The sequence below is a fragment of the Ochotona princeps genome, chromosome 6 (assembly GCF_030435755.1).
Source record: "Ochotona princeps isolate mOchPri1 chromosome 6, mOchPri1.hap1, whole genome shotgun sequence".
NCBI classification, from domain to species: domain Eukaryota; kingdom Metazoa; phylum Chordata; class Mammalia; order Lagomorpha; family Ochotonidae; genus Ochotona; species Ochotona princeps.
Genome location: NC_080837.1, coordinates 1,882,610 through 1,900,273, shown reverse-complemented (window position 1 = coordinate 1,900,273; position 17,664 = coordinate 1,882,610). Strand labels below are relative to the sequence as shown.

At 54.4% G+C, this 17,664-nt stretch overlaps 1 protein-coding gene across 1 annotated transcript in view; it reads right to left on the bottom strand.

Moving 5' to 3' along the window:
- Nucleotides 1-1,025: 1,025 nt before the first annotated feature.
- The window catches only part of THSD4 (thrombospondin type 1 domain containing 4), a 369,969-nt gene continuing 353,330 nt past the window's right edge, over nucleotides 1,026-17,664 (bottom strand). Inside the window, exons 15-18 of the mRNA XM_058665429.1 lie at nucleotides 16,137-16,310; nucleotides 7,092-7,271; nucleotides 5,628-5,772; nucleotides 1,026-1,287 (exon numbers count right to left, since the gene is read on the bottom strand). Of these exons, the coding sequence (XP_058521412.1) occupies nucleotides 1,145-1,287; nucleotides 5,628-5,772; nucleotides 7,092-7,271; nucleotides 16,137-16,310 (642 nt within the window). The 3' untranslated portion in view covers nucleotides 1,026-1,144. The remainder of the gene's footprint in view (nucleotides 1,288-5,627; nucleotides 5,773-7,091; nucleotides 7,272-16,136; nucleotides 16,311-17,664) is intronic.

Below are 17,664 nucleotides of genomic sequence, written 5' to 3'. Positions count from 1 at the left end.
AATCCCTCAGGAGGAACAGCTCAGGCAGCTGGGCCCTTCTTCCCAGCCTGGAGCTCAAACCAGCCTGCCCTCCCTCCTCCTGCCACTCAGTGTTGTTTGCTTTCCATCCTGGAGAGAAAATCACACAGCCCCTGAGTGGGAAAGGACACCTGGGACTTTCAAGGAAGCAAAGGTCAAAGCCGAGGTCGGTGGTCAGGCTTGTGGACTCAGGACACCTTGCAAAGCAGATTCCTCCCAGCTGCTTTGGCCACATGGTCAGGTGGAGTGAGGGCGTGGATGGGTGAGATGGCCCAGGCCTGGGGTGGGGAGGAGGTAAGTTACCAGGAGGGCATAGTGTGGGCCCCACGGAGAAACTCAGACATGAACCAGAAAGACAGGGACGGATGGTGGTGGGACCTGAGCTCCAACCTCCTCTATGGCAAAATTTCAGGCAGAGGATGGAGTTGAAGGCACCTGCTGAGAGGCTGGGTCTTGACCTGTGACCTGAGGAAGTAATCCAAGGCCTGGGCTTTGCAGAAGGGGACATTCCTCATGTTTCTGACTAGACATGGAGCCAGAGTGAAGCCTCTGGGGCCAAGGTCATTGTGTCAACCATCGGGTGGGAATCACTGAGTGGATGATTTTACCCGGGCAGGTCCATCACCAAAGTGGAGCCTTGGCTTTCCTGTCTACAAAATGTCTACTTCTGCGCTGCTACCTGAGGCACCTGCTGAACGGCGAAGCCTGGAATCAGCACTTGTGTTTTAAGACAGGACGCACAGCTGGCCTGAGGTAGCACAGGGAAGCGGCTACTGAGCCGAGCCTGGCGGGCTCTGGGTGGACAGGCCTATCCCCCCACCTGCAGGAGTGTGGGGTGAGACAGTGACCATGGCCCAGCTCGTTGGGATGAGAGTATGGGCGAGACCGACAGTGCTTCCCACTGGCTGGTGCTTCCACTCCCAAGGTGGGGGAGGGGTCATCATCCCTCAGGGAGCTCAGCCAGGACAAAGTCCTGGGCAAAGGCTCCTGGAAGCCCTGCGGGGGTGCTTCACTGAGGACAGGATGGTGACAGGCTGGGTATCAGGGCCCTGGGCCGGCCGGGAACCCCTAGGGGAGCAGCCTCCAGCCAGTCACCCGCTCTTTGTGGTGGCTGTCTGGCGTGGGGTTATCTGTTCCCCGGGAAGCTGGTCTGCCGCTGGGCTCCCCGCGTGCAGGAGGCGCAGCAGGCAGTCTCGTAGTAGCTGTAGACACACAGGCGGGCCTGCACCACCACGTTGCAGTTGTAGTACTGGTCCTTGCAGTTCTCATCTGCAGTGAGAGAGCACAGAAGACCCTTGGGCATGCTGGTGGCCATCTGGCCGGTACCATCTCGCCCTCATCCTCCCTGAGTAACGATGATGCTGTGGGGCGGGAGCTGGGGCAGAGTGTCCTTTTGACTTTCACACAGGCACCAGGGGACTTCTCGGAGTTCACGGAAAAATGCAATTTCAAGATAATTTCATTTTGTGCCAAAAACATTCTTTCAATCTACGCATCACACACACACAATCTCCATGACCTCCTTGAAGACCTGCCTGCAGCATCATTCAGTGAACTGAGACCTTGGCAGTCTGTGTGGAAAAACACCGAAGACCCAGACACAATGGCCAGTGTTAACGCCACCACTTCGTTTTCTCATCCTCCCCAAATGTCCGTCTACTTGGCATTGAAACTCAGAAACAAAGCTCACACGTCACATCTATTTCCCCGCTGGCTGGTTCGGCGTTGAACGTGGGCCATTTCTTCACGCTCAGTGAAGGCCCTGGGCTCCTCTTCTGTCTTCCTCAATAGCATTCTTGTGTCAGAATATCCCACAATTGATGGATCACCTAACCACACCTGTGGTTTCTCTTATCCCTTTGTGGTGTGGTTTGGTAAATAGAGGTTTTACATTTTAATCTAATTGCCATTATATTGTTTTCTTTTGCATTTTGAGAACTTCTCGGGATGCTTGTCCTACATGATGGCACATAGTGTAGTTAGAAATTTTTGAGTCACAAAACATTATCCAATTCATTAAGAAATCTTGAGGGCCCAGTGCAGTGGCCTAGTGGCTAAAGTCCTTGCCTTGAATGCGCTGGGATCCCATATGGCCGCTGGTTCTAATCCTGGCAGCCCCATTTCACATCCAGCTCCCTGTTTGTGGCTTGGGAAAGCAGTCAAGGATGGCCCAAAACCTTGGGACCCTGCACCTGCGTGGGAGACCTGGAGGAGGTTCCTGGTGCAGCACCGGCCCGTTGCGGCTCACTTGGGGAGTGAATCATCGGATGGAAGATTTTCCTCTCTGTCTCTCCTCCTCTCTGTATGTCTGACTTTGCAATAAAAATAAATAAATCTTTAAAAAAATAATTCTTGACAATTTAAGCCCTATTCTTTGGGTGTAGTATACATTTTTGAAAGCATGTGTTAGTGAGTGGGATATCTGTGTATCATGAGAGATATTGCCAAGTTCTAAAATGATTACATCAAGTTACAGGTTCAGAACTTCACCCTTCCCTATTATTTTGCCAACACTGAACACTTTCTAATTCCTTCTCCAAAAAGTCTGCCAATCTTATAAAGAAATGGGGACTCTGGTTATTTTAAGATTTGCATTTCTTCTAGGCTGAGTATTTCCTAAATCTCTTTCTTCTCTCTCATTTTTTTTTATTTAAAGACAAGATTTGTTTATTTATTTGAAAGACAGGGTTACAGGGAAGAGAGGAAGAAAGAGAGAGAAGAGTGAGGAGAAAGATGTAGAGAGAGAAGGAGAAAGGGAGAGAGAGAACGACATGAAGAGAGAATACGTTGATCTTTCATCCACCGGTTCATTTCCCAAATGCCTAGACGAGGCTAAAGCCAGCGGTCTGAACTCCATCCGGGTCTCTCACAAGGATGCAGGGACCCAAGCACGAGGGCCATCTTGCTGCCTTCCCAGGTGCATTAGCACGGAGTTGGATATTGGAAGCAGAGCAGCTGGCACTTGAGTGGGCATCCATGTCAGGTGCTGTGCAGTGGCTTAACGTGCTGAGCCGCAACATTAGCTCCATAATTTCTCCTTGATAAAACTCACCGCTTCCGTTTTCCTTTTTTTTTTTTTAAAAGGTTGTGGATTACTTTCTTTTTTTTTTTTTTTTAAATTTTATTCATTTTATTACAGCCAGATATACAGAGAGGAGGAGAGACAGAGAGGAAGATCTTCCATCCGATGATTCACTCCCCAAGTGAGCCACAACGGGCCGGTGCACGCCGATCCGAAGCCGGGAACCTGGCACCTCTTCCGGGTCTCCCACGCGGGTGCAGGGTCCCAAAGCTTTGGGCCATCCTCGACTGCTTTCCCAGGCCACAAGCAGGGAGCTGGATGGGAAGTGGAGCTGCCGGGATTAGAACCGGCGCCCATATGGGATCCCAGGGCTTTCAAGGCGAGGACTTTAACCGCTAGGCCACGCCGCTGGGCCCCGCTTCTGCTTTCAAGAAGAGCTGATTTGAGCTCCGTAGATATTAGGAATCGAACACTGTTATGACATCGCTGACATTTACTCTATCCTAAGATGCTGCAGTAAGGTGATTTAACAGTGACTCTTCAGGATAAAAAGGACAGTAATCTGCGCAGACTCCAAAAAGCTGTTGCTGGCACTTGCTCCCCGTGCACTCACACTTGCCTCCTCTGCCATGCCACCCACGAGCACTCCTCAGCCTTCTTTTTCCAACCTTGCAGGATGCACCTGTGCCTTCCCAACTCTGGCTAGTGCCAGGACACACTCAGGAGCCTCAGCTTGTGTGGTGTGACTCAGGCCTGTCAGAGATGACAAGGCTTTTCCTCCCACTTTGGTCATCTGGCACTTTCCCTTTATTATTCCATGATATTTCACGTGCTTGGAAGCTAAACAAAAAAGAGCCCCTGAAGACAAATGCAGACGATGAAAACCAAGGGCTGAGGACTCGCCAAGCCCCCTCTGAGAAGCCCCCCGGGTATGTGTTGGCAACACCCATGACGTCTGGCCCTGCAAAACTAGTCATCCCTCCTAAGCACCTGGCATTTTCCAGTGGCGTGAGTTATCCATGACTCTGTGCGGTTCACCCTGTGACTTTATCCAAGGTTTCTTTGCAGTCTTGTACTGCATCGTGCCTTTGAAAAATTTAGGCAATGATCTTGGAATCCACATTTAAATGGTGTTGGGAATGAACACGTTCGCGTGGCATGGGAACGGGCCATGGGCGCTCAGCCTCTTTCTCGTGACCCATCCTGCTGCAGTGTGTTCTCCATGCTGGGATCCTTGCTCCACTTCGGTGTGTACGCAGATGTCAAAGACCCAGTCTTCCTTCCCTCCTTCTCTCCCTCCCTCCTTCTCTCCTTCCTTCCTTCCATTCTTCCTTCCTTCCTTTTTAAAAAATGAACCTTGGGAAGCCTCTCCTTTCCCCATCTAACATTCCATTTCTGTTAATGTCCTTGCATGAACATGTCTGTTTCACAGTAATTCCGCACTGTTTCATTGGTCTCTCTCTGCCTGTGTCCTGTCCTGCCACTTCCGTTTCTGTCTCTTTATCACAAGCTCTGAGACACAGAAGGCCACTGCTCCTCCACCAACATGGCGTCACTCCAGCCTGTGGGGCTGTGCCTCCACTCCCTCCACCATTTCATCTTTTTTTTTTTTTTTGGCTGCCTGTCTTCTACGTGTCCTTATTTTCTTCCGATGGTATTGGCATTTTTGGCTTGCTCTCTGATGGAGTCATCCCTGTATCCTTTGCTGTCACTGCTGATTTGCAAAGCTGCTGTGAGTGGCACCATCCTGGGGTGAGGAAGGTGCTAGGTACTAAAGCCTTCAGTTTAGCCCATGGTGGGCAGATTCTACAGCAGGTGCCTGCTAGCAGGTGACCTGTTTGCTCTGAAGCCCTGCAAAAACAAGCCCTACAATTACAGGTACCCTACGATGGTGAAGGAGCCCCCAAAAGCAGGCTCAGAAGACCTGCCTTGGCAGCCTGGCCATCACTCTCAGGTGGGCTTGGTGCCCAAGACACCTGCCTTGGCAGCCTGGCCATCACTCTCAGGTGGGCTTGGTCCCCAGAGACGCAGCTCTCACACCCCGAACCTCATGTCCTCATCACACTGTATGCAGGGCACCGTCTGCAGCTCCTGCCTGGAGGGTGGACCATTCCTTGCGGCCTACCACAGGGTCTCAGCCCCACCACTCAACAATTCCTTCCTCTAGGGAGCCTGTCTATCCCACTCCCCAGGTATAGGCTGGGATTTTCTAAAACTCAGGGTCTCTGTGCTCCCTCTGAGCTGGGGTCTGAGCTAGGGGACTGTGTTCTGCCAGCTGCTGGGATCACAGCAGCTCTTGACATGGTCCTGCCTATATTACCTTGAATCCAAGGTTCCAAGTGGGGATTACACTACTTCCAGCTTAGGATGGCAGGACCAGTCCCTGATAGTATCATCACAAGTCTGTCTTTGACGTGTGGCCAGGGCACCTCCTGTGCTGCAAGCAGTCACCCTAAACCAAGATACTGCAATTTCATCACGATGATGCTCAGGTCATAGGGAAAGACCTGGATAGATCCGACTTCATCACCAAGGAAAGCACAAGGAAGTGTAATCCTTTCTCCAGGACGGGGGTATCCCCACTTACCAACTTCAGGGATGCAGTCCTGGGGGTTACAGGACTCCCTTTCTTCTGGTTTCAGCTGTGGGTCACAGAGATTGCTTAGGGTCATGTCATCCGACAGGCACCGCACTTCCCGGACCCGGAAGCCACCCTGGCAGCTCTTGGAGCACTGCACAGGAACAAGAGCGGGGGAGGAGTCAGACTTTGCTCAGCACCCCTGGGTGGGGAGGCTCTGACCAACCTGAAACGCCACCTGGAGGAGACAGACTTAAACATCATGCACCTGCCCATCCATGGTAACCCCATGCAAGCCAGCCATGCCACCCCCACCCCTCCACTGGATGTTGGAGCAAATGCAGACATCAGGCCACTTTGTCTAAAATCTCTCAGCCTGCAGCCTCTGAAAATTCCCACCTAGAGATGAATATTCCCTTCCCACTTCCTTCACGTACTGTGTTCTCCCAACTCCTCCTGTCACACCGATCTCAGAGATCTCTAAAGTCAGACTTCTGCTCTCAAAGTCTCTGGGCTGATGGGTTCCCTCCCACTCTTCTCCTCTCTCCCTCGATATAGTCCAGGAACTGGGAGTTCCCTGTGGTTTGGGTCTGGCTGACTGCATCCCAGGGGGGTCAGGTCTTGGTGGCTCCTGCACATGGGAAGCTGGTCCCACATGGCTTTGCTTTGTCCTTGGTGAGGCCACATCACAGGGGAGGGGTGGCACCTCTCTTCTAGGGATCTCAGCAGCACTGACACACCACGATCACATCTGTTTGGGGTTGGAAGGGGGTGATGTTTCTCTCTCTTTTCCCATCTGGGGGTGTTTTCTGAGAATTCTGCCTCTACCCCCTTGGCTACCTGATTTAAGAAACACAGCCAAGTGCTGTCCCTTGATGTAACAATTTTCAGAACCCGGAGCTGGTTCCCTAGCAGCCTGCGATGGCAGCCTATGGCCTGTTATTGACACACAGAAATGGCTTGCTCCCACTGGCACTTAATGCTATCCCAGCAGAGCCTACAGCAGCCTTGCAAGTCACTCTGCCTTTCAAATCAGTCAATCTCTAAAAATTAAAAATTCCTCTGCTCGGGTCTGAAGTCAATCTTTTACTTTTTTTTAAAGCTAGAAACCAACATTTCCTATTTATTTTTTCATTTCATTTGCAAGGCAGAGGGAGAGAGACAGGGACATAGAGAGATCTCCCATCTCCTGGTTCATTCCCTAAATGCCCACGGCAGGCATGGTGGGCTGGGTGGAGGCCAAGAGCCTGGGACTCCGTCCAGGCCTGCCACACTGGGGGTCCAGGGACCCAAGCACTTGGGCCACCACCTGCTCCTCCCAGGGCACCCATCAGCAGGGAGCTGGACTTGAACCCAAGCACTCCTACACAGGACACCAAGGTATCTTAGCTGCTGTTCCTGCTGCCTGCCCCAGGGGTTGGTCACTTGTGGCGTGCAGGCAGGGAAGGAGAGGCATGCACACTGCCAACTCACCATGCTCCACTCGGTGCTGAACCACGTGGCACCACATGGCTTGAGGTGGCACGACTGCCTGCTCTGGGGCCGCTCCAGGAAGGCACACGCATAGGGCTCCAGCACTTCAAAGGCGTCTGCGTTTTTCCTCACACAGATCACCTCCCTCTGCTGTGTCCCAGGACCACACTCCACGGAACACTGGAGGGAGAAGGGGAAGAGCCGTGAGAGACAGGCGTTAGAGAAGGATGGCAGGCAGGCCACCAGGAAGGCAGGTGAGCGGGTAGTGTATGCAGGTGTGCGTAGGCGTCACCACGTCTCCCAGCCATGCAGGGGAGAAGACCAGAGGGCTCCAGAAACAACTCCCACAGAAGAGACTGGTGGCAGGTTCAGGGCCTCAACAACACCAACTCTGGTGGGGTAGGCAGAGCCTTGAACACTCATGGATCCGGGACCCTGTTGCCTTCTGCATTGGGAGAAAAGCTGTTTCTGTCAACCTGCCATGCCACACACCCACCAGCCGTCTTTCCCAAGTCTCAAAACGATGAACCCCCATGCTGGTTTTGCCTGCTGGGCCCTGGGTGGAGTTGGGGGCAGTGCCCATGCCCCGTCCCACCCCATGCCTATATCTCCTGTGCATGGAGGCAAAGTTGCAATTCTTTTTTTTTTCTTAAGATTTATTTTTTTAAAGATTTTATTATTATTGGAAAGCCAGATATACAGAGAGGAGGAGAGACAGAGAGGAAGATCTTCCATCCGATGTTTCACTCCCCAAGTGAGCCGTAACGGGCCGGTACTCGCCAATCTGATGCTGGGACCAGGAACCTCTTCCGGGTCTCCCAGACGGGGGCAGGGTCCCAAAGCATTGGGCCGTCCTCGACTGCTTTCCCAGGCCACAAGCAGGGAGCTGGATGGGAAGTGGAGCTGCCGGGATTAGAACCGGCGCCCATATGGGATCCTGGGGCTTTCAAGGCGAGGACTTTAGCCGCTAGGCCACGCCGCCAGGCCCGAAGTTGCAATTCTTTGAGGGCACAAAGCTGAAAAGCTGAGCCCAGCTTGGGGTACCAGCGATCTCACCCACCGCCTCTCCAACAAAGAGGCAAGAAATGGGGTCATGGAGCCCGACCCATCGTTTCCAAGCTTGGAGCAATGCTCGCAGGGAGGCCTGCCAGACCAACAGAGACACACGGACACACATCTCAGAGGCCTAGGGGGTCAGCTCACAAGTCATCCTGTAAAGTGGTTCCCTCTAAAGCTCCCGACAGCAGACCTACAGAGAAACTGGGAGAGCAGGGCAGGAGTGGCACAGCCCCCTCCAGTCTCACTATAGTGTGCAGTCTGTGGCATCCCAGAGAGCCTGCACCACTGCCTCCTGTCCTTCAGGACCCTGAGGACTGCCGGCTTCCTCTTCAGAGGGGTCTCTAACCATGTCTCAGGGCTCCTCTAACTCCTTCTGTCCAGCTGATTCGCATTAATCGGCCCGTCAATCCAGAAAACCCTGGAGTGAGAGCTGTGGTCTGCTCGGAGGGAGGATGTGGCTTCTCCTAAGTTAACATGGAGAGAAATGTCATGTTTAACACTGTATGAGAAACTTAAGCATCATCCTTAAAGTCAGCACAAGAGATTCATAACTTTTAAAACCTCAGAGAGGGAGAAAGGAGCCCAGAAACCCCAACCAAGGTGTGTGTTTGGTCACCGGCACACCTGTGTCACGGGCCTGGATGCCTGAGTTCCAGCCTCAGCTCTGCTTCTGATGCTGGCTCCCTATTCCTGTAGAGCCTGGGCGAGTGCCTCCTGTGTCCCCTCCTCAGGCTATGTGTCTCTCTGGAGAAGCCCCTGAGACCAGGCCTGCGGGATGTTGGGAATGCCAGCTCTCGTTCAAGTGTGCTTGGAATGGACCTCCCTCCTTTGTTTTTAAAGATGTACTTAGTTTATTTGAAAGCCAGTTAGAAGAGGCGAGCCGAGGGCTGCGGGAGAGGACGTCTAGCTCGGATCCCGAACCCAGTCCGCCATGTGCCCATGGCTCATGGCGGGCTGGGCCTGGACATGCCTGGGTGCGAGGCCTGCTTCCTTCTGGGGTGAGTACGCCGAGGGGGGAGGCCTCCGTGACTGGGCATGTCCGGGACCCACCCACCACCCTCATTGGGTGGTGGGTGAACGGGATTGGGGAGGGGCGCAACCTTGGGCCTGCGGGATTTAACCTCCGGCTGCCAGAGGCGAGCCGAGGGCTGCGGGAGAGGACGTCTAGCTCGGATCCCGAACCCAGTCCGCCATGTGCCCATGGCTCATGGCGGGCTGGGCCTGGACATGCCTGGGTGCGAGGCCTGCTTCCTTCTGGGGTGAGTACGCCGAGGGGGGAGGCCTCCGTGACTGGGCATGTCCGGGACCCACCCACCACCCTCATTGGGTGGTGGGTGAACGGGATTGGGGAGGGGCGCAACCTTGGGCCTGCGGGATTTAACCTCCGGCTGCCAGAGGCGAGCCGAGGGCTGCGGGAGAGGACGTCTAGCTCGGATCCCGAACCCAGTCCGCCATGTGCCCATGGCTCATGGCGGGCTGGGCCTGGACATGCCTGGGTGCGAGGCCTGCTTCCTTCTGGGGTGAGTACGCCGAGGGGGGAGGCCTCCGTGACTGGGCATGTCCGGGACCCACCCACCACCCTCATTGGGTGGTGGGTGAACGGGATTGGGGAGGGGCGCAACCTTGGGCCTGCGGGATTTAACCTCCGGCTGCCAGAGGCGAGCCGAGGGCTGCGGGAGAGGACGTCTAGCTCGGATCCCGAACCCAGTCCGCCATGTGCCCATGGCTCATGGCGGGCTGGGCCTGGACATGCCTGGGTGCGAGGCCTGCTTCCTTCTGGGGTGAGTACGCCGAGGGGGGAGGCCTCCGTGACTGGGCATGTCCGGGACCCACCCACCACCCTCATTGGGTGGTGGGTGAACGGGATTGGGGAGGGGCGCAACCTTGGGCCTGCGGGATTTAACCTCCGGCTGCCAGAGGCGAGCCGAGGGCTGCGGGAGAGGACGTCTAGCTCGGATCCCGAACCCAGTCCGCCATGTGCCCATGGCTCATGGCGGGCTGGGCCTGGACATGCCTGGGTGCGAGGCCTGCTTCCTTCTGGGGTGAGTACGCCGAGGGGGGAGGCCTCCGTGACTGGGCATGTCCGGGACCCACCCACCACCCTCATTGGGTGGTGGGTGAACGGGATTGGGGAGGGGCGCAACCTTGGGCCTGCGGGATTTAACCTCCGGCTGCCAGAGGCGAGCCGAGGGCTGCGGGAGAGGACGTCTAGCTCGGATCCCGAACCCAGTCCGCCATGTGCCCATGGCTCATGGCGGGCTGGGCCTGGACATGCCTGGGTGCGAGGCCTGCTTCCTTCTGGGGTGAGTACGCCGAGGGGGGAGGCCTCCGTGACTGGGCATGTCCGGGACCCACCCACCACCCTCATTGGGTGGTGGGTGAACGGGATTGGGGAGGGGCGCAACCTTGGGCCTGCGGGATTTAACCTCCGGCTGCCAGAGGCGAGCCGAGGGCTGCGGGAGAGGACGTCTAGCTCGGATCCCGAACCCAGTCCGCCATGTGCCCATGGCTCATGGCGGGCTGGGCCAGGGCGGCCAGTGCGCCATTTGGCGCCAGGCTTTGCCTGCTGGCCGCCCGGCCGGGGAGCTCTGGGGTATTGGACATCTGAATGGCTGCTGAGATAGCTCTAGAGTGACCCCACTGTTTCTGGGATCTGAGTCAATCCTAAAGATTCCCAATGCCAGTAACTCTTCCTTTGAAGAACTTCCAATCCCTTAATAATGCTGAGCTTTGAACACCTGTCAAGTAAAAGATAAGCTCCGGCTTGTGTAGCAGGCTGGCACCTAATGGTCCTCGGAGCAACCACGTGCAGGTGCGTGATTTACGGCTAGGAACGGTCCCAATCTGGGATGCCACAGCTGGGATGAGGTTCCCACCAAGGGGTGTATGTGCTGGAATGGGGGCTGCGTTCTATCTAGGAAACAGTTGCAGTCACCCGAGGCACTTGTGTGGGCTGGGATTGGATGCACCAGGCCGGTTCAGATCCCAGCACCATCTGGTGTTATGGAGAAACAGGGTAGATGTGGGACTGACTAGGCTGGGTCTCAATCCCCTTCTGAGCCATGTGTGAGCTGTATGTGGGTATGGACGAGCCATGGCTGGGCTGAAACATCCAACAACAAGAGTCAGAATGGGGTGAAAGCCAGCCAGGAAAAGCCACTGTTCCTGCTAGGACAGGAGGTGAACTGAGTAGGGTTGGCTCAAGAACCCCCTGGCAAGCGCAAAATCTGGCATTGAGAGGGGTTCTGATGGAGGAGCCTGGGCAACTCCTCTGGCAGGACACAGTCCCTGCAGGTAAGCGCGAGAAGCATGATTGGAAACAGCCCAGAATAGGCCATGGAAAGTTTCCCACTGGCATGCATTCGGCATGGGTCAGGAGCAGACCAGGCTGAATCAGTTCATGTCATCCTCTGGCAAATCCGATCACCAGAACAGAGTGTGGAATGGGCCGGGTTTGGTTGCGACAAAACCAGTACACATTATGGAACGCCAGGGCGTGGTTGCCTGTACTGGATATGAATGCAGCACCCATCCAGCACACGTGAGATCCAGGAAGGGAGGGGCAGAGCTGGCGGGGGGGTTAAGGGGCTGGTCTCCTCGCTGGACAACCACTCCCACTGGAGAGTGTTGGCTGGGATAGAGACAGACACGACTAAGCAAGGCTACAACACCTGTGCGCTGCATGTGGACTAGATCAGGGCCACAGCATCAGCTGGCAGAAGCTGGCACTGGGGACTAATTCTGTCGAGTCAAATCACAGGACCACCTAAAGAGTGCATAAACCGGGACAGAGAGACCTGGGAGGGAAAAAGTGGGTTCCCCCTTCTTGGGTCACTATTCCCGTGGGAGGGCATGAAAACTAGGACGGGGGCTGGGATGGCTAGATAGAGAGGTACTCAACAATATCTGTGAGGGCTGGATGGTTGAGTTGGTTAGATAAAACTAAGCTTCAATACCCATTGACAAGTACCAGAGCCAAATGGGATGGGGGACAGATTGGTCTTCTGCTACACATACTGGCAAACCAGGGTAGGGGGCGGTCTGGTGGGGGTTATTGTGGGTCGCCCCAACTAGGCTGCAGCTCCCACTGGTTGATGTAAGGGCCGAACCAGACTGGACTGCAACACCCATTGGTTCCAGTGCAACTCGGGACTGAAAACAGAACCAACACAGCAATTGCAACCACCAGCTGATTAGGGTGATGGACTGTGCCGGGCCCTGTGCTTGCTAGAACATACAAGCAACTAATCTGGGAATACCTCAAAGTATCTTTGGAGATCTCCCCACTTGAACTGCTGGACTCAGAATTCTAACCAAGAAAAGACAGAAGACAGAATAGGACAATCATTCATCTCAGCTACATGTTGGCAGCGAAATATGGGACAAATGGAGACTTCATGATGGACCATATCAATCAGTGGACCACCTCATTGAGCGAAACTGGCAGTGACTCATAACTGGAGAACTATTAACTCCACTTGAGCACATATCTCAGAGCATGCCCCACATCCGGGACTTGGGGTGGGCGGGAAACCGGGTCGGGCTTCTCCCTCAATATCCCCTTTTACCTCAGATACATGATGGAAACAATATGGACATAATAGCATTGCCCACCTCCCTATCCCCCTGAACCTTTTTTTTTTTTCTCTTTCTTGTTTTTCCTTCAACTATAGTTAACTATGTAAAGATTGTCAACAACAATACAATAAAATGGATTATAAAAAAAAAAAAAAGAAAGCCAGTTAGAGAGAGGGAAGGAAAGACAGAGAAACAGAAATCTGCTGACTGTTGGGTTGCTTCCCAGATGGCCACAATGGCCAGGGCTGGGCCAGGCCAAAGCCAGGAGCCAGAGCTTCTTTCAGGTCTCCCATGTGGGTAGCAGGGGCCCAAACACTTGGTCTATCTTCTGCTGCTTTTCCTAAGTTTATAGTCAGGGAGCTGGATTAAAAGTGGAGTAGCAGGGACTTGAACCGTTGTCCCTATGAAGCCAGCATCACCGGCAGTGGCTTGCCTTCAATGTACTACAGCACTGGCCCACCTTCTGTTTACTTTCTGAGGCCAGATTACATGTAAGGCTTAACTTCAAATATCCTGCATCCCAGCCTCTGGAGGGTGACACCTAATTCCCAGGGCTGGGAGTGCCAGTGGGCTCTGGCATCCAGCCCTGAATCCTGTCCACATTCAGTGATGCCCCGGCGTTCTTGGAGAGCACTGAGACTCATGTGCCTAATTCTGGCATGAATAGAGGCTCGTGGTCCTGTGCTCTTGGTTCTCTGAGCTTTCATGTGAAGGGGATGGAGACCCAGCACACTAGCCAACGGCTCTCAGGGTGGCGGCTGCACAAGCCTGAGGGCACAGCTGCTCCTCACTGTGGCTCCTGGAGTCCTGGGTGCAATGCCATCCAGGGCTCTTCCATTGCCTCTGTTTCCATGGATATCTGGGGAATCAGTGTTTTTTATACAGTGCCCTTTAGGGGGCTGCTTTTGGGGCTAGATCCTGGGCATTTTGCTACCAATATGAGATTAAAGAAAGAATTTGTTGCAAGGCTGCCTCTCCAAAGATTTGGGGCTTCCTTGGGGATGGGGCAGAGACTGGCATGCGGTGACCATAATCTTCACCTGTGAACGCTGAGACCCATGCCTGCCCTGGCTCCGGCAAGTTTAGGAGCTAGAGGAAATCTCCTGCCTTTGTGTCTCAAGTTCCTGCTGACTTCCACAGCTCCTTACTCCATGGTGGGGAGGGACATGAGGCCTGGGGCCCTAGGACAGGGGTCTTAGCCTACCCAGAGTCAGAGATGACCACTTGGTGTGAGGTGCACTTCAGATGGCTGTCCCTATCTGTTCTATCCCAAATCCCAGGTGCTTTCATGGGCTGCCCCGGGATGGGAGGCTCTCTGCCGATGACCACAGCTCTTCCAATCTTCACCTTTTTCCTGGGGTCCCTTCACCCTCAGATCTGAAAGCGGAAGTTAATCTAAAGCTGGGGTGGCTCCCTAGAGCAGGGCCTGGCTGTAGGTTCCATCTCCTGTCTGCCTCTCCATGCCTGTGAGCTGCAGGTGCCAGTTTGGCCCCCCTGTGTGTCCACTCCCGGCAGCAGCGACGGGCAGAAAGGCAGGGGCAGAACAGAGCAAGGTCATGCCTGCCAGGTGGGCTGAGGAATAAGTGCCTGTTTCCCCCCACCACATACACCTTCCTTCCTGTAAGTGGCAGGCTTGAAGCCAGCTGCAGCCATGGTCTGTCGGGGGACTGTGTCAGCACCCAGGCTCAGAGGGGAGGGGACAGGGCTAGACCTCAGAGGGACATGTGACTGCACTCAGAGGACATCTGGCCCCTACCGTTCCTGGCAGTGGGGAGGCGGCAGTTACAGGCAGAGTGATGGGCCCTGGAACATTTCCTGGTCTTGCCCCACTAAGGCATGGTGGGGCAGCCTCTAGGGTCCAGCACTGTGGCTACTGTTCAGTGCCACACTCTGCGGTTTTGTAAGTGACGCAGCTCTGGGTTGGCGCCCAGCTATATGCCAAGTCACTTCAGGCCATGCAATACGGGGCCTCACAGCTGACAACTAAAGCCTACAGACTCAAGGTAAGGGGAGATGCAGTTCAGCGCGCCTGCCATGGCCTCGGCCCGAGGTGAGCCCTTGAATCACAACCCAGGAAATCATAATCCCACTGTTGGAAGAGGGAACAGGCTGGGGAGCCTGAGCATTGGTCCAAACTGGAAAACTCTGGGAAAGGCTGGGCTCTGTCGTCTCAGGGGCAACTCGGCCACTCTCCAGTGGTACGCGCGCTCTGTGCTAGCCAGGTGGCATGATTAACAACATTAAAGAAATCTGACGTGACAACACTCCTCCGTGCTGTGGATATAAAACCTCTCAGGCTCACACCACTTCCTGTTGCTTTCCAGGTGCCATGTTTAAACTCACCTTCTAGGTTCCTATGGGGGATTCAGGTGTCTCACAGGTGAGGTGGGCGGCAAGGATGGACTGCAAGCAGCTCTGTGGGAACGCCCCCTTTCTTCTGCTCATTATTTTTATATGATACCACTCCCAAGAGGAGGGTGCTTGGGTTAAGGTGGATGAATACTTGGAAGGCTCAGCTCGGCCAAGTGGCTTTGCAAAAGGCAGCTATCAACTTTGCAAAAGGCAGCTATCAACTTAACAAATGTCCGCTGTTTTCTCAGCATCTGTTCTTAAAACTACTTAAAAGAAAGCAAATTGTTTATAGGTCTGGCTGAGGCCCTGACAGCAAGTAAGCTGAGACTGGCAGCCACCAAGTTCCTGGGACACCTGCTGGCCCAGGTGGCAAGGACCACATAGCCCAAGAACTTGAATAGTAAGACCCTTGTGGGGTGGACAGAAGTCACAGACTTTGTCCTGTGCTCTAGGAGGTTCCTAATCCATTTGGGAGCAGTGTGGACAAAGCTAATGAATCAATTAAGCAATTCTGCTACAATATTCGGCTGCAGCTGCTTTTTGCAGTGAGTCCAACTTTCCAAGGTTTGTGTCTGGCCCAGCCAAATGCACACGGAGCTGAGCTGGCTTTGTACCCATCAGAAGAGCAGCCTCCTCTGCCATGATTGATATGTTTCATGCATGTCAGGCAGCTATGATGGATATGTTTTATGTGTGTCAGAGCTATAACTGCTGTGTTCCACGCATGTCAGCAGCTATAATGGATATGTTTTATGTGTGTCAGAGCTATCACTGCTGTGTTCCACGCATGTCAGGCAGCTGTGATCAGCATGTTTCATGTGTGTCAGAGCTTCTACTACACTGTGGGTGTGATTCTATTTCCTCTGGTAAGAGCCTCCTGTGGCGCGGCCATCGTCCCCACTTCACAGACCAGGGAACCCTTGGAGTCAGACGTTTGAGCACTTGGTGCAGTGCGAGTGCTCAACACCTCCTGGCTGCCTGGACGAGGCTCAGGGCTGAGAGATGCCAGGCCACAGCTGCGATGCCCAGCACGGTGCTTCCACTCCTGGCACTCACCTGGCTCCAGCTCCCTGCAAACCATTCCACCTTGCCCGTGCAGGGTCCGTTGTCACAGGGTGTGGCCTCCGCTGGCCGGTTGTCCCCACAGCCCTCCAGGGGCAGGCTGCTGACGTGGTTGGCCATACACACCACCGAGCGCGTCCGTACTCCAGCCCCGCACTCCGCCGAGCACTGTGACAGGAGGGGTAGAGTGAGGGGGCTGTGCAGCCTGGCACTCCCAGAGCCTCACCCGCACCCTTCCCCCGCCCTGGCATGAGTCCTGCATGAACATGTCTGCCTCATCCAGCCCACCTGCTCTCCGCAGCCTCAGAGCTCCCGCCCTCCCCTCTGTGCGACAGCTCGTTCGGTCTCTCCGGCCTTCACGGAGCCGGCTGAGAGTCAGGGTTCCCTGGGAAGGTCTCTCGTCTGTCGCAGGTCAGTGCCTCCCCCAGCAGGGAGCCCCTGGGAACAGGCTGAACAGATACACAGGTGTGGGTCCTGCCCACTCCACCAGCACCTCCTCCTCCTGCTGGTGCCTGGCCAAGGCCCATTTTAGAAGTTTCAAATTGGATCCGTTTCTCTGAATCTTCCCTTCTTTAAACTCATCGAGTGTGTTTAAGATATGTTGCAGGGTGTTACAGATGTAAAGAAATAGCAAAAATTTAACACCCATCGTCACACAGTTTGTCTTTGTGGTTGGCATTGTGGCAAAAGTGGCTGAACCCAACTCATCCCATGCACACTGCTGTTTTGTTACCATGAGTCCTGTTTTGTTACAGAGAGTCCTGAACTTACCTGTCCACTTCCTCCCCACTGCTTCACACTACCTGTATACTTCAACTTTCTTTTTTTTGTTTGTTTGTTTTTTTAAAGATTCATTTTATTACAAAGTCAGATATACAGAGAGGAGAGACAGAGAGGAAGATCTTCCATCCGATGATTCACTCCCCAAGTGAGCCGCAACGGCCGGCGCTGTGCTGATCCGAACCCAGGAACCAGGAACCTGTTCCGGGTCTCCCACATGGGTGCAGGGTCCCAATGCACTGGGCCGTCCTCGACTGCTTTCCCAGGCCCAAAGCAGGGAGCTGGATGGGAAGTGGAGCTGCTGGGATTAGAACCAGCGCCCATATGGGATCCCGGGGCATTCAAGGCGAGGACTTTAGCCGCTAGGCCACGGCGCCGGGCCCTACTTCAGCTTTCTATTTAAGATTCCACAGAGGGTCTGGCCTTCTGGCGCAGCAAGTTACACCACACCCTGCAATGCTAGCATCCCATACGGGTGACGAGTTCGAGTCCCGGCTACTCCATTTCTGATCCAGCTCCCTGCTTGTGTGCCTGGGAAGGCAGCAGAAAGTTGCCAAGGTGCCTGTGTCCTTGTCACCCATGTGGGAGGCCAGAGATGGAGTCTCGGGCTCCTGGCTTTGTTGTTGAGACCACCTGGAGGGTGAAAATGATAAGACTCCTTTCTCTGTAATCTCCCTTTCTGTCACTCTATCTTTCAAATAAATGAATCTCTACATACAAGTGAGCTCAGGCAGTGTTCATT